This window comes from Salvelinus alpinus, chromosome 5, assembly GCF_045679555.1.
Source record: "Salvelinus alpinus chromosome 5, SLU_Salpinus.1, whole genome shotgun sequence".
In the NCBI taxonomy this organism is placed as follows: domain Eukaryota; kingdom Metazoa; phylum Chordata; class Actinopteri; order Salmoniformes; family Salmonidae; genus Salvelinus; species Salvelinus alpinus.
The window spans coordinates 55,034,171-55,051,503 of NC_092090.1; the positions used below are offsets into that span (position 1 = coordinate 55,034,171).

At 44.2% G+C, this 17,333-nt stretch overlaps 1 protein-coding gene across 2 annotated transcripts in view; it reads left to right on the plus strand.

Annotated features, from left to right (window-relative positions):
* The window catches only part of rgs3b (regulator of G protein signaling 3b), a 100,058-nt gene that overhangs the window by 8,480 nt on the left and 74,245 nt on the right, over window positions 1-17,333 (plus strand). The window contains exon 1 of one of the 2 annotated variants that reach the window (XM_071400104.1): window positions 11,615-11,770. The exons of the other annotated variant lie outside the window; for it this stretch is intronic. Coding sequence (XP_071256205.1) covers window positions 11,717-11,770 — 54 coding nt within the window. The 5' untranslated portion in view covers window positions 11,615-11,716. Of the gene's footprint in view, window positions 1-11,614; window positions 11,771-17,333 lie in introns of those variants that run through there. 2 annotated transcript variants of the gene reach the window in all.

Consider the following 17,333-nt stretch of genomic DNA (forward strand, 5'->3'; position numbering starts at 1 on the left):
TCAACTGTAGTTTCATCTGTCCAAATAATATTTTGCCAGTAGCTCTGTGGAACATCCAGGTGTACTTTTGCAAACTTCAAAAGTGCAGCAATGTTTTTTTGGACAGCAGTGGCTTCTTCCGTGGTGTCCTCCCATGAACACCATTCTTGTTTAGTGTTTTATGTATCGTAGACTCGTCAACAGATGTTAGCATGTTCCAGAGATTTCTGTAAGTCTTTAGCTGACACGCTAGGATTCTTCTTAACCTCATTAAGCATTCTGCACTGCCACCTCTAGGGAGAGTAGCAACAGTGCTGAACTTTCTCCATAGACAATTTGTCTTACCATGGACTAATGAACATCAAGGCTTTTAGAGATACTTTTGTAACCCTTTCCAGCTTTGTGCAAGTGAACAATTCTTAATCTTAGGTCTTCTGAGATCTCTTTTGTTCGGGGCATTGTTCACATCAGGCAATGCTTCTGGTGAATAGCAAACTCAAATTTTGTGAGTTTTTTCTATATTGCAAGGCAGCTCTAACCAACATCTCCAATCTCATTTCATTGATTGTACTCCAGGTTAGCTGACTCCTGACTCCAATTAGCTTTTGGAGAAGTCAGTAGCCTATGGGTTCACATACTTTTTCCAACCTACACTGTGAATGTTTAAATTATGTATTTAATATAGACAATAAAAATACAATAATGTTTGTGTTATCAGTTTAAGCACACTGTTGTGACTTAGATGAAGATCAGATCAAATTTGATGATACATTTATGCAGAAATCCAGGTAATTCTAAAGAGATCACATACTTTTTCTTGCCACTGTATAGCTTCAAAATATGATTGAAAGTTGATGTCATGGATGGTCAGGCCTTGCATCCATAACACCATCTATGTGGTTACATTTCTCTAGCGCCATCCCTCAGCTTTTTTGTAAACACACTGGTGGTGCTACCATTGGGCTAAAACACAAACTCGGGATTGTGGCTTTAACTTAGGTTAATTGAGTATGTGTTAGGAAAAACATTTTCAGACGTGATCAAACATTCGTAAATTATGAATTGATGTGTACTCACACAGTTGTATTAGCTGATTGCATGTTGGTCCCACCAGTGCTAAATGTTTTTCATTTTGACTGTCATTACAGAAGGCAGATTTTTGTATGCATATTAAAATTGTTCTTTTAATTTTCCAAACATGAACCAGACATTACTAATACTATGTGTTCAAATTGAAGATGCATGGATGATGTGCATAGGGTTTGGCTTTGTATCCCGTTACTGTCACGTTCCTGACCTGTTTTCTGTTAGTTTTTATGTGTTAGCTGGTCAGGACGTGAGTTTGGGTGGGCAGTCTATGTTTTCTGTTTCTATGTTGGTTAATGGGTACCTAATATGGTTCTCAATTAGAGGCAGGTGGTTTTCATCTCCTCTGATTGAGAATCATATTAAGGTAGGTGTTGTCACATTGTTTGTCGTGGGTGGTTGTCTCCTGTGTCTGTGTCAGTGTATGTTACGCCACACGGGACTGTTTCGGTTTGTTTGTTTGTTCGGTTTTTGTGTAGTCTGTTTTTCCTGTTCGTGCGTTCTTCGTGTTTCATGTAAGTTCTTACGTTCAGGTCAGTCTACGTGTTTTGTTTCTATTCAAGTGTTCGTCGTGTTTTCGGTTTTGTTTAAATAAATATTATGTCTTATCACGACGCTGCGTTTTGGTTCAATCCCTGCTCCTCCTCTTCGGATGAAGAGGAGGAGGAACACCGTTACAGTTACACTACTAGCTAGCTATTACATTAATTGTTTCATTCCTTTTTACTTAGAAATGTCCTTGTTTTTGAAAGAAAAGCACACAAAAAATCCATTAAAATAACATCACATTGATCAGAAATACAGTGTAGACATTGTTAATGTTGTAACTGGAAACGGCAGATTTTTTAAATGGAGGCCCATTATCAGCAACCATCACTCCTGTGTTCCAATGGCACGTTGTGTTAGCTAATCCAAGTTTATCATTTTAAAAGGCTAATTGATCATTAGAAAACCCTTTTGCAATTATGTTAGCACAGCTGAAAAGTGGCCTCCTTTTAGACTAGTTGAGTATCTGGAGCATCAGCATTTGTGGGTTTGATTACAGGCTCAAAATGTCCAGAAACAAAGCACTTTCTTCTTAAACTCGTCAGTCTATTCTTGTTCTGAGAAATGAAGGCTATTCCATGTGAGAAATTGCCGAGAAACTGAAGATCTCGTACAACGCTGTGTACTACTCCCTTCACAGAACAATGCAAACTGTCTCTAACCAGAATAGAAAGAGGAGTGGGAGGCCCCGGTGCACAACTGAGCAAGAGGACAAGTACAGTAGTGTCTAGTTTGAGAAACAGACACCTCACAAGTCCTCAACAGGCAGCTTCATTAAATAGTACCCGCAAAACACCAGTCTAAACGTCAACAGTGAAGAGGCGACTCCGGGATGCTGGCCTTCTAGGCAGAGTTGCAAAGAGAAAAACATATCTGACTGGACAATAAAATAAAAGATTAAGATTGGCAAAAAAACACAGACACTGGACAGAGGAACTGCCTAGAAGGCCAGCATCCCGGAGTGTATATACAATTGAAGTCGGAAGTTTACATACACTTAGGTTTGAGTCATTAAAACTCGTTTTTCAACCACTCCACAAATTTGTCGGTTAGGACATCTACTTTGTGCATCACACAAGTAATTTTCCCAACAATTGTTTACAGACAGATTATTTCACTGTATCACAATTCCAGTGGGTCAGAAGTTTACATACACTAATTTGACTGTGCCTTTAAACAGCTTGGAAAATTCCAGAAAATTATGTAATGGCTTTAGAAGCTTCTGATAGGCTAATTGACATAATTTGAGTCAACTGGAGGTGTACTTGTGGCTGTATTTCAAGGCTTACCTTCAAACTCAGTGCCTCTTTGCTTTACACCATGGGAAAATCAAAAGAAATCAGCCAAGACCTCAGAAAAAATTTGTAGACCTCTAAAAGTCTGGTTCATCCTTGGGAGCAATTTCCAAACGCCTGAAGGTACCACGTTCATCTGTAAAAACAATAGTACGCAAGTATAAACACCATGGGACCACGCAGCTGTCATACCACTCAGGAAGGAGACGCGTTCTGTCTCCTAGAGATGAACATGCTTTGGTGTGAAAAGTGTAAATCAATCCCAGAACAACAGCAAAGGACCTTGTGAAGATGCTGGAGGAAACAGGTACAAAAGTATCTATATCCACAGTAAAACGAGTCCTATATCGACATAAGCTGAAAGGCTGCTCAGCAAGGAAGAAGCCACTGCTCCAAAACCGGCATAAAAAGCCAGACTACAGTTTGCAACTGCACATGGGGACAAAGATCGTACTTTTTGGAGAAATGTTCTCTGGTCTGATGAAACAAAAATAGAACTGTTTGGCCATAATGACCATTGTTATGTTTGGAGGAAAAAGGGGGAGGCTTGCAACCCGAAGAACACCATCCCAACCGTGAAGCATGGGGGTGACAGCATCATGTTGTGGGGGGGGTGCTTTGCTGCAGGAGGGACTGGTGCAGTTCACAAAATAGATGGTAACATGAGGAAGGAAAATTTATATGGATATATTGAAGCAACATCTCAAGTCATCAGTCAGGAAGTTAAAGCTTGGTCACAAATGGGTCTTCCAAATGAACAATGACCCCAAGCATACTTTAAAAGTTGGTGGGAAATGGCTTAAGGACATCAAAGTCAAGGTATTGGAGTGGCCATCATAAAGCCCTGACCTCAATCCCATAGAAAATGTGTGGGCAGAACTGAAAAAGCGTGTGCGAGCAAGGAGGCCTACAAACCTGACTCGGTTACACCAGCTCTGGAATGAGCCAAAATTCACCCAACTTATTGTGGGAAGCTTGTGGAAGGCTACCTGAAACATTTATATTATCATATATCATATCATATTCAATCCAAGATGGCGTAGCAGTCGGACGTGTGTTTGTCTTGTCCCGTCTTGTCCCGCGTAAATAGTCCTCGTATTTTTCGTATATATTTTTATTTCACTTTCCATTTAGGAACTGAATATACATTCCGCCTCACCCAATGTGGTACGGATCTGCTAATTTTTTTTATACTTTAGAACCGTAACCCCAATCAGAAGCTAGCCAGATAACTAGCTAGTAGTCAGTTAGCCACTGCTGCGGTCTTCACCCTTAACTCGGACACCAGCCAGCTTCAGCTCGGGCCAATACCTGCCAGTCTGCAAGCGCGATATCAACCCAGAGCATATAGGACTGATTTTTCTCTACCACATCACCGGATTTTTTTCTACTTCATCACCGGATTTCAGCCGCAGGCTCTGGACATTTGCACCTTGATTTCGCAGCTAGCTAGCTGCAAACCGTGTGACTATTGGCTTACGTCGATCCTGGAGCAAACTTGAATTATTCCGGAGCTAGCCAGCTGAGGAGTTCCATCAGCCATTCCTGGGCTACAGTCACCTATCCGGACCCGTTTTTTTTTTTTTGCTGCAGATACGGAGCCTCACCGGGCCTTCACGACTGACTGCCGACGTTATCTGCCCGAGGGAGTTATCCAACTGGCACCTCCGTCGCGACGTTACCTGAACGCTCATCTGGGGCCCGCTAATCGTTAGCTGTCTTATCGGCTGCTATCTGAATAAGTATATCGGACAATTTTTTTCTTGGGTCACTATATCTATTTTGCCAATTGGATTGATCCCCTCTTCCACACGGAACCCCACTAATCTACCGACGGAAACGCACGAGGTGTCTAAAAAAATAGACCTCCATCCTATGCTATCTTGCTACCGATAGCCATCTACCCGGCCAGCTGTCTGGATCGCCGTGACCCCAACCAACCTCTACTCACTGGACCCTTATTGATCACTCGATTAAGCATGCCTCTCCTTAATGTAAATATGCCTTGTCTATTGCTGTTCTGGTTAGTGTTTACTGGCTTATTTCACTGTAAAGCCTCTAGCCCTGCTCACTATACCATATCCAACCTTTCAGTTCCACCACCCACATATGCGATGACATCACCTGGTTTCAATGATGTTTCTAGAGACAATATCTCTCTCATCATCACTCAATACCTAGGTTTACCTCCACTGTATTCACATCCTACCATACCTTTGTCTGTACATTATTCCTTGAAGCTATTTTATCGCCCCCAGAAACGTCCTTTTACTCTCTGTTCTAGACGTTCTAGACGACCAATTCTCATAGCTTTTAGCCGTACCCTTATCCTACTCCTCCTCTGTTCCTCTGGTGATGTAGAGGTGAATCCAGGCCCTGCAGTACCTAGCTCCACTCCTATTCCTCAGGCGCTCTCTTTTGATGACTTCTGTAACCGTAATAGCCTTGGTTTCATGCATGTTAACATTAGAAGCCTCCTCCCTAAGTTTGTTTTGTTCACTGCTTTAGCACACTCTGCCAACCCGGATGTTTTAGCCGTGTCTGAATCCTGGCTTAGAAAGACCACCAAAAATTCTGACATTTTCATCCCCAACTACAAGATTTTCAGACAAGATAGAACGGCCAAAGGGGGCGGTGTTGCAATCTACTGCAAGGATTGCCTGCAGAGTTCTGTTTTACTATCCAGGTCTGTTCCCAAACAATTTGAACTTCTACTTTTAAAAATCCACCTCTCTAAAAACAAGTCTCTCACCGTTGCCGCCTGCTATAGACCACCCTCTGCCCCCAGCTGTGCTCTGGACACCATATGTGAACTGATTGCCCCCCATCTATCTTCAGAGCTCGTGCTGCTAGGCGACCTAAATTGGAACATGCTTAACACCCCAGCCATCCTACAATCTAAGCTTGATGCCCTCAATCTCACACAAATTATCAATGAACCTACCAGGTACCACCCCAATTCCGTAAACACTGGTACCCTCATAGATATCATCCTAACCAACTTGCCCTCCAAATACACCTCTGCTGTTTTCAACCAAGATCTCAGCGATCACTGCCTCATTGCCTGCATCCGTAATGGGTCAGCGGTCAAACGACCTCCACTCATCACTGTCAAACGCTCCCTGAAACACTTCAGCGAGCAGGCCTTTCTAATCGACCTGGCCGAGGTATCCTGGAAGGATATTGATCTCATCCCGTCAGTAGAGGATGCCTGGATATTTTTTTTAAATGCCTTCCTCACCATCTTGAATAAGCATGCCCCATCAAGAAATTTAGAACCAGGAACAGATATAGCCCTTGGTTCTCTCCTGACCTGACTGCCCTTAACCAACAGAAAAACATCCTATGGCGTTCTGCATTAGCATCGAACTGCCCCCGTGATATGCAACTTTTCAGGGAAGCTAGAAACCAATATACACAGGCAGTTAGAAAAGCCAAGGCTAGCTTTTTCAAGCAGAAATTTGCTTCCTGCAACACAAATTCAAAAAAGTTCTGGGACACTGTAAAGTCCATGGAGAATAAGAACACCTCCTCCCAGCTTCCAACTGCAATGAAGATAGGAAACACTGTCACCACCGACAAATCCACTATAATTGAGAATTTCAATAAGCATTTTTCTACGGCTGGCCATGCTTTCCACCTGGCTACCCCTACCCCGGTCAACAGCACTGCCCTCCCCTCTGCTACTCGCCCAAGCCTTCCCCATTTCTCTTTCTCCCAAATACAGTCAGCTGATGTTCTGAAAGAGCTGCAAAATCTGGACCCTTACAAATCAGCCGGGCTAGATAATCTGGACCCTTTCTTTCTAAAACTATCTGCTGAAATTGTTGCCACCCCTATTACTAGCCTTTTCAACCTCTCTTTCGTGTCGTCTGAGATTCCCAAAGATTGGAAAGCAGCTGCGGTTATCCCCCTCTTCAAAGGGGGGGACACTCTTGACCCTAACAGCTACAGACCTATATCTATCCTACCTTGCCTTTCTAAGGTCTTCGAAAGCCAAGTCAACAAACAGATTACCGACCATTTCGAATCCCACCATACCTTCTCCGCTATGCAATCTGGTTTCAGAGCTGGTCATGGGTGCACCTCAGCCACGCTCAAGGTCATAAACGATATCTTAACCGCCATCGATAGGAAACAGTACTGTGCAGCCGTATTCATTGACCTGGCCAAGGCTTTTGACTCTGTCAATCACCACATCCTCATCGGCAGACTCGACAGCCTTGGTTTCTCTAATGATTGCCTCGCCTGGTTCACCAACTACTTCTCTGATCGAGTTCAGTGTGTCAAATCGGAGGGTCTGTTGTCCGGGCCTCTGGCAGTCTCTATGGGGGTGCCACAGGGTTCAATTCTTGGACCGACTCTCTTCTCTGTATACATCAATGATGTCGCTCTTGCTGCTGGTGATTCTCTGATCCACCTCTACGCAGACGACACTATTCTGTATACTTCTGGCCCTTCTTTTGACACTGTGTTAACAACCCTCCAGGCGAGCTTCAATGCCGTACAACTCTCCTTCCGTGGCCTCCAATTGCTCTTAAATACAAGTAAAACTAAATGCATGCTCTTCAACCGATCGCTGCCTGCACCTGCCCGCCTGTCCAACATCACTACTCTGGACGGCTCTGACTTAGAATATGTGGACAACTACAAATACCTAGGTGTCTGGTTAGACTGTAAACTCTCCTTCCAGACTCACATCAAACATCTCCAATCCAAAGTTAAATCTAGAATTGGCTTCCTATTCCGCAACAAAGCATCCTTCACTCATGCTGCCAAACATACCCTTGTAAAACTGACCATCCTAGCAAACCTCGACTTCGGTGATGTCATTTACAAAATAGCCTCCAAAACCCTACTCAATAAATTGGATGCAGTCTATCACAGTGCCATCCGTTTTGTCACCAAAGCCCCATATACTACCCACCACTGCGACCTGTACACTCTTGTTGGCTGGCCCTCGCTTCATACTCGTCGCCAAACCCACTGGCTCCAGGTCATCTACAAGACCCTGCTAGGTAAAGTCCCCCCTTATCTCAGCTCGCTGGTCACCATAGCAGCACCTACCTGTAGCACGCGCTCCAGCAGGTATATCTCTCTGGTCACCCCCAAAACCAATTCTTCCTTTGGCCGCCTCTCCTTCCAGTTCTCTGCTGCCAATGACTGGAACGAACTACAAAAATCTCTGAAACTGGAAACACTTATCTCCCTCACTAGCTTTAAGCACCAGCTGTCAGACCAGCTCATAGATTACTGCACCTGTACATAGCCCATCTATAATTTAGCCCAAACAACTACCTCTTTACCTACTGTATTTATTTATTTATTTTGCTCCTTTGCACCCCATTATTTCTATCTCTACTTTACACTTTCTTCCACTGCAAACCAACCATTCCAGTGTTTTTATTTTATTTTTACTTGCTATATTGTATTTACTTCGCCACCATGGCCTTTTTTATATTTTTATTTATTTATATATATATTTTATATATTTTGTTTGCCTTCACCTCCCTTATCTCACCTCAATTGCTCAAATTGTATATAGACTTATTTTTCACTGTATTATTGACTGTATGTTTGTTTTACTCCATGTGTAACTATGTGTTGTTGTATGTGTCGAACTGCTTTGCTTTATCTTGGCCAGGTCGCAATTGTAAATGAGAACGTGTTCTCAATTTGCCTACCTGGTTAAATAAAGGTGAAATAAAAAAATAAAAAAATAAAAAATTTGACCCAAGTTAAACTATTTAAAGGCAATGCTACCAAATACTAATTGAGTGTATGTAAACTTCTGACCCACTGGGAATGTGATTAAAGAAATAAAAGCTGAAATACATAATTCGCTGTACTATTATTCTGACATTTCACATTTTTTAAATTAAGTTGCGATCCTAACTGACCTAAGACAGGGAATTTTTACTAGGATTAAATGTCAAGAATTGTGAAAAACTGAGTTTAAATGTATTTGGCTAAGGTGTATGTAAACTTCCAACTTCAACTGTATATAGTCAAACGTTTGGACACACCTACTCATTCAAGGTTTTTCTTTATCTTTACTATTTTCTATATTGTAACACATATGGAATCATGTAGTATCCCCCCCACCAATTTTGAAAAATATTTTTGATTATTCAAAGTAGCCACCCTTTGCCTTGATGACAGCATTGCATGCTCCCAAACAGCTTCACCTGGAATGCTTTTCCAACCTTTTTGAAGGAGTTCCCACATATGCTGTGCACTTGTTGGCTGCTTTTCCTTCACTCTGTGGTCCAACTCATCCCAAACCATCTCAATTGGGTTGAGGTTGGGTGATCGTGGAGGCCAGGTCATCTGATGCAGCACTCCATCACTTTCCTTCTTGGTCAAATAGGCCTTACACAGCTTGTAGGTGTGTTTTGGGTCATTGTCCTGTTGAAAAACAAATGATAGTCCCACTAAGCGCAAACCAGATGGGATGGCGTATCGTGGCAGAATGCTGTGGTAGTCATGCTCGTTAAGTGTGCCTTGATTCTAAATAAATTACAGACTGTGTCACCAGCACAGCACCCCCACACCATCACACCTCCTCCATGCTTCACACTGGGAACCACACATGTGGAGATCAACCGTTCACCTACTCTGCGTCTCACAAAGACACAGCGGTTTGAACCAAAAATTAAAAATTTGGATTCATCAGAGCAAAGGACATATTCCACCAGTCTAATGTCCACTGTTCGTGTTCCTTGACCCAAGCAAGTCTCTTTTATTGGTGTCCTTTAGTACTGGTTTCTTTGCAGCAATTCAACCATGAAGGCTAGATTCACGCAATCTCATTTGAACAGTTTATCTTGATGTGTCTGTTACTTGAACTCTGAAGCATTTATTTGGGCTGCATTTTCTGAGGCTGGTAACACTAATAATCCTCTGCATCAGAGGTAACTCTGGATCTTACTTTCCTGTGGTGGGCCTCATGAGAGCCACTTTCATCATAGCGCTTGATGGTTTTTGCGACTGCACTTGAAGAAACTTTCAACGTTTTTGAAATTTTCCGGATTGACTGACCTTCATGTCTTAAAGTAATGATGGACTGTCATTTCTCTTTGCTTATTTTAGCTGTTCTTGCCATAATATGGACATGGTATTTTACTAAATAGGGCAATCTTCTGTATACCACCCCTTGTCACAGCACAACTGATTGGCTCAAACGCATTAAGAAGGAAAGAAATTCCACAAATTAACTTTTAACAAGGCACACCTGTTAATTCCATGTGACTACGTCATGAAACTGGTTGAGAGAATGCCAGGAGTGTGCAAAGCTGTCATCAAGGCAAAGGGTGGCTACTTTGAAGAATCTCAAATATAAAATATACATTGATTTGTTTAACACTTTTTTGGTTACTAAAGGATTCCATATGTGTTATTTCATAGTTTTGATGTTTTCACTATTATTATTCAATGTAGAAAATAGTAAAAATAAAGAAATACACTAGAATGAGTAGGTGTGTCCAAACTTTTGACTGGTACTGTATATATAGCCTTATCCATATAGATCATCTTTTTACATTTTAATGTCAAATTTGACTTCTGCTATTAGGTTTTGCGTTAGCAGAGTTTTAATGGAAAGGAATGGCCTAACAACAACATCCACAAACCAATCATGTCAATGGTGGACCTCCCCCCGCCCCCCACTCTTACTGTAATAAGTTATAAGTGCTTATGCTGATAATAGAAAAAGGCCAAATAATGACAGGGAAGTGTAGGCTATTGATGTTGGTGTCTTTCAAATAGCACTTCATTGTCCTGCCCTCTAACTCTCTTACTCCACCTTCCCCCGGTCCGCTTGGCAGTCGCTACTTTTCCTAGTCCCACAGACAAAGATGGGAAGTAGCAATTTTATTTTATTTTTTAAATCTGTTGTTTGATTCCACTTACAAGTACTGTGGGTGTGTCTGAAATGGTACCCTATTCCCCATGTAGCCTAGTGCACCACTTTTGACCAGAACCTATGAGAATAGCACTATGAAGCTCTGGTCAAAAGTAGTGCACTACAGTATACAGGGAATAAGGTGCCATTTTGGAAGCACAGTGTTTTCCCTCCTGTAGAGGGAGGGGCCTTTTCAGCCCACAGTGGAAGCTGGTCAAACAAATAACTCAAATAACCTTTTCTTCGCCTCAGAATCAGGGATTCACAAACCCTCACTTTTTGAATCATATTTTAATCTCTTTACGATAAAAAAAGTGTTGTATTGTCTGCTGTCCAAAGCATTACTGTTATTCTGTGGTGGAAATTAAAAAATAAGTTATGTTGAGTCATTTAATCGTAACACAATAAAAACAACACAAAGATAATATTTGGAAATAAATATAAAATAGATAGTACAATACACTTTTTTTCTAGTAAAACCATCCTTCCTAGTCCTTCCATGAAGGCACTTCAAAGTACTTTACACATCTTTTCACAAACCCTGATTCCTATGAAGGTGACAAAGTCAATTTATTGGAAATTTGTGTGTGGGTTAACATGAGTCACATGAGACTAGTGTAAATGTACTGAGAGTGGAGGGACACCACTGTGCCTGTTTAGTTCAGGAAACACGTTGGCTTATCAAGCACAGACATACTGCTTGGCCACAGGTTGGGGGTTGGAAGGTGGTTTCCTGCTATTCTTCTGCCGAGTTGGGTTCCCATGAGTGGAAATGCTTGGTTCACAGCATTAGAGTCCAGCAAAGCAGGCTAGTGGTCCAGCTTCACATAGCACTTGCTCTATCTGATATCCTACTGAATAATATGCTATCTGCCGCATGTATAGTATAATTTAATCTGCTGAAGCTATGCATACCATTCACGGGCTTTGCAGGGTCTGCATCGGACGGAATCTGCCTCAGGTTTGTCACACTACTTTCTTCAGGTCTGACACAGTTGGGGGATAGAGAAGGACTGGGGAACTTCAGATTACACTGCACACAGTGATAGTGTGCACTGGGAGACTAATAAATATAATACATCAGCAGTGTTGTATTAGCAGTGCTCTCATTAGACTGCCACTTCCATTATACTGTATAGGTGCAGGGGGAAATTGACCCTAGACACTGATCTTGGCATTTTCCCCACTAATGGTTATGGTTAGGATTGGGGGGAAGGTGATCCGAGATCTGTACCTAGGGGATTGTATTGATAGCTTCTAGTTAGTTTCAGTCATGTCAATATTCTGGATGATACTGTAGTTTGGATGTTCAACCGGTAGAGTAAGGACTTGATGGAGAAATGTTGTTCATACTTCAAGCTTCAGGGATTTCATCTGAGCTGCACAGTTGAGTTCCTATGTACACCTTAGCCAAATACATTTAAACTCAGTTTTTCCACAATTCCTGACATTTAATCCTAGTAAAAATTCCCTGTCTTAGGTCAGTTAGGATCACCACTTTATTTTAAGAATGTGAAATGTCAGAATAATAGTAGAGATAATTATTTCAGGTTTTATTTCTTTAATCACATTCCCAGTGGGTCAGAAGTTTACATACACTCAATTAGTATTTGGTAGCATTGCCTTTTTTTTTTTTACTTGGGTCAAATGTTTCAGGTAGCCTTCCTCAAGCTTCCCACAATAAGTTGGGCAAATTTTGGCCCATTCCTCATGACAGAGCTGGTGTAACTGAGTCCGGTTTGTAGGCCTCCTTGCTCGCACACGATTTTTCAGTTCTGCCCACACATTTTCTATAGGATTGAGGTCAGGGCTTTGTGATGGCCACTCCAATAACTTGACTTTGTGGTTGTTAAGCCATTTTCCACAACTTTGGAAGTATGCTTGGGGTCATTGTCCGTTTGGAAGATCCATTTGTGACCAAGCTTTAACTTCCTGACTGATGTCTTGAGATATTGCTTCAATATATCCACATAACTTTCCTACCTCATGATGCCATCTATTTTGTGCACCAGTCCCTCCTGCAGCAAAGCACCCCCACAACATGATGCTGCCACCCCCTTGCTTCACGGTTGGGATGATGTTCTTCGGCTTGCAAGTCTCCACTTTTTTCCTCCAAACATAATGCTGGTAATTATGGCCAAACAGTTCTATTTCTGTTTCATCAGACCAGAGAACATTTCTCCAAAAAGTACGATCTTTTTCCCCATGTGCAGTTGCAAACCGTAGTCTGGCTTTTTTATGGCGGTTTTGGAGCAGTGGCTTCTTCCTTGCTGAGCGGCCTTTCAGGTTATGTTGATATAGGACTTGTTTTACTGTGGATATAGATACTTTTGTACCTGTTTCCTCCAGCATCTTCACAAGGTCCTTTGCTGTTGTTCTCGGATTGATTTGCACTTTTCGCACCAAAGTACGTTAATCTCTAGGAGACAGAACGCGTCTCCTTCCTGAGTGGTATGATGGCTGCGTAGTCCCAATGGTGTTTATACTTGTGTACTATTGTTTGTACAGATGAACGTGGTACAGGCGTTTGGAAATTGCTCCCAAGGATGAACCAGACTTGTGGAGGTCTACTTTTTGTCTGAGATCTTGGCTGATTTCTTTTTATTTTCCCATGATGTAAAGCAAAGAGGCACTGAGTTTGAAGGTAGGCCTTGAAATACAGCCACAAGTACACCTCCAATTGACTCAAATGATGTCAATTAGCCTATCAGAAGCTTCTAAAGCCATTACATCATTTTCTGGAATTTTCCAAGCTGTTTAAATAAAGGCACAGTGTCACGTTCCTGACCTGTTTTCTGTTAGTTTTGTATGTGTTAGTTGGTCAGGACGTGAGTTTGGGTGGGCAGTCTATGTTTTCTGTTTCTATGTTGGTTAATGGGTACCTAATATGGTTCTCAATTAGAGGCAGGTGGTTTTCATCTCCTCTGATTGAGAATCATATTAAGGTAGGTGTTGTCACATTGTTTGTTTGTGGGTGGTTGTCTCCTGTGTCTGTGTCTATGTTTGCACCATACGGGACTGTTTCGTTCGTTCGTCGTTTTGTTTGTAGTAAGTACTTGTTCGTTCGTTCTTCATGTTTCATGTAAGTTCGTGGTCCAAGTCTGTCTACATTCGGTTTGTTATTTTGTTTAGTTGTCAAGTATAGTTCGTTTTGTCTTGTTCAATAAATTCATCATGTCATTTCACTACGCTGCGCCTTGGTTTAATCCCTGCTCCTCCTCTTCGGATGAAGAGGAGGGGACGCGTCTAGCACGGAAGCCCGAAAAGCCCGTGAGTACTACCCAAACATTTATTGGGGGGGGACTAAGAGGTAGTGGGCCAAGGGCAGGTAGGAGACCTGCGCCCACTTCCCAGGCTAACCGTGGAGAGCGGGAGTACGGGCAGACACCTTGTTACGCAGTAGAGCGCATGGTGTCTCCTGTACGTGTGCATAGCCCGGTGCGGGTTATTCCACCTCCCCGCACTGGTAGGGCTAGATTGGGCATTGAGGCAGGTGTCATGAGGCCGGCTCAACGCGTCTGGTCTCCAGTGCGTCTTCTCGGGCCGGCATTCATGGCACCAGCCTTACGCATGGTGTCCCCGGTTCGCCTACATAGCCCGGTGCGGGTTATTTCACCTCCCCGCACTGGTCGGGCGACGGGGAGCATTCAACCAGGTAAGGTTGGGCAGGCTCAATGCTCAAGAGAGCCAGTACGCCTGCACGGTCCGGTATTTCCGGCGCCACCTTCCCGCCCCAGCCTAGTACCAACAGTGCCTACACTACGCACCAGGCTTCCAGTGCGTTGCCAGAGCCCTGTTCCTCCTCCACGCACTATCCCTGTGGTGCGTGTATCCAGTTCGGTGCCTCCAGTTCCGGCACCACGCACTAAGCCACCTGTGCGTCTCCAGAGCCCTGTACACACTGTTCCTTCTCCCCGTACTCGTCCTGAGGTGCGTGCCCTCAGCCCGGTGCCACCAGTGCCGGTACCACGCATCAGGCAAATAGTACGCTTTGAGAGTCCAGTGTGCCCTGTCCCTGCTCCCCGCACTAGCATGAAGGTGCGTGTCCTTAGCCCGGTGCCTCCAGTTCTGGCACCACGCACCAGGTCTACAGTGCGCCTTATCCGGCCAGAGCCATCCGTCTCCCCAGCGCCATCTGAGCCATCCGTCTCCCCAGCGCCATCTGAGCCATCCGTCTCCCCAGCGCCATCTGAGCCATCTGTCTCCCCAGCGCCATCTGAGCCATCCGTCTCCCCAGCGCCATCTGAGCCATCCGTCTCCCCAGCGCCATCTGAGCCATCCGTCTCCCCAGCGCCATCTGAGCCATCCGTCTGCCCCGAGCCATTAGAGCCGCCCGTCTGTCCCGAGCCGTCAGAGCCGATAGTCAGTCAGGAGCCGCTAGAGCCATTCGTCAGACAGGATCTGCCAGAGCCGCCAACCAGACAGGATCTGCCAGAGCCGCCAACCAGACAGGATCTGCCAGAGCCGCCAACCAGACAGGATCTGCCAGAGCCGCCAACCAGACAGGATCTGCCAGAGCCGCCAACCAGACAGGATCTGCCAGAGCCGCCAGTGAGCCATGAGCGTCCAGAACCGCCAGCGAGCCATGAGCGTCCAGAACCGCCAGCGAGCCATGAGCGTCCAGAGCCGTCAGCCAGCCATGAGCGTCCAGAGCCGTCAGCCAGCCATGAGCGTCCAGAGCCGTCAGCCAGCCATGAGCGTCCAGAGCCGTCAGCCTGCCATGAGCGTCCAGAGCCGTCAGCCTGCCATGAGCGTCCAGAGCCGTCAGCCTGCCATGAGCGTCCAGAGCCGTCAGCCTGCCATGAGCGTCCAGAGCCGTCAGCCTGCCATGAGCGTCCAGAGCCGTCAGCCTGCCATGAGCGTCCAGAGCCGTCAGCCTGCCATGAGCGTCCAGAGCCGTCAGTCAGCCATGAGCTGCCCCTCAGCCCGACGCTGCTAGTAATCCAGAACTGCCCCTCAGTCCAGAGCTGTCTCTCTGTCCGGAGCTGCCCTTCAGTCCGGAGTTGCCCCTCTATCCTGAGCTACCTCTCTATCCTGAGCTACCTCTCTATCCTGAGCTACCTCTCTGTCCCGACCTACCTCGCTGTCCTGAGCTACCTTGTCCCGGAGCTGTCCCTTATCTTGGTGTTGCCACTTATATTAGGTGGGTGGAATAAGAGGGTGGTCATTCTAAGGGGGAGACGTAAGCTGGGATTGACTATGGTGGGGTGGGGACCTCGCCCAGAGCCTGAGCCACCACCGTGGTCAGATGCCCACCCAGACCCTCCCCTAGACTTTGTGCTGGTGCGCCCGGAGTTCGCACCTTGAGGGGGGGGGTTATGTCACGTTCCTGACCTGTTTTCTGTTAGTTTTGTATGTGTTAGTTGGTCAGGACGTGAGTTTGGGTGGGCAGTCTATGTTTTCTGTTTCTATGTTGGTTAATGGGTACCTAATATGGTTCTCAATTAGAGGCAGGTGGTTTTCATCTCCTCTGATTGAGAATCATATTAAGGTAGGTGGTGTCACATTGTTTGTTTGTGGGTGGTTGTCTCCTGTGTCTGTGTCTATGTTTGCACCATACGGGACTGTTTCGTTCGTTCGTCGTTTTGTTTGTAGTAAGTACTTGTTCGTTCGTTCTTCATGTTTCATGTAAGTTCGTGGTCCAAGTCTGTCTACATTCGGTTTGTTATTTTGTTTAGTTGTCAAGTATAGTTCGTTTTGTCTTGTTCAATAAATTCATCATGTCATTTCACTACGCTGCGCCTTGGTTTAATCCCTGCAGCTCCTCTTCGGATGAAGAGGAGGAGGAACGCCGTTACACACAGTCAAATTAGTGTATGTAAACTTCTGACCCACTGGAATTGTGATACAGTGAAATAATCTGTCTGTAAACAATTGTTGGAAAAATTACTTGTGTCATGCACAAAGTAGATCTCCTAACTGACTTGCCAAAACTTTAGTTTGTTAACAAGAATTTTGTGGAGTTGTTGTAAAACGAGTTTTAATGACTCCAACCTAAGTGTATGTAAACTTCCGACTTCAACTGTCGATCTAAGTTGGCTAAACTTGAAATACATAGTTTAGCTAGCTACTCACAAGCATGTGAGCTTGAGAGATTGTTTATGAGAACTGTGCTAATTCTCTATAATGCCTGCTACATGTACATTATTAGTGAATGTGCATGGTTCTGGTTAAATTTGTAACAAAAGGGGCATTTTCATAGACCGACTTAAAAGCCAGATCAGTGATTATTGCAAAAAGTGCAGGTTAAACTATTTTGATAAAATAATATAATTATTTGTGGGTCTTATGGTTGTGGATAGGCTAACGTGTAGCCTACAGAATATAGCCTTTTGGAATATAATCAAATATGGGGCCTATTGCAACCATCGATGGCACTAGATTATCGCCAGATTATGACTCGCCAGCTGACGTCTCGTCGAACCGTACTGAATTCCATTGCACAGCTGATCTCAATTGAAACCATTATAGGTCACCCTAAAATATGATGTCCGTATTACCTTAGTCCTGTTTGCAACCAAAGT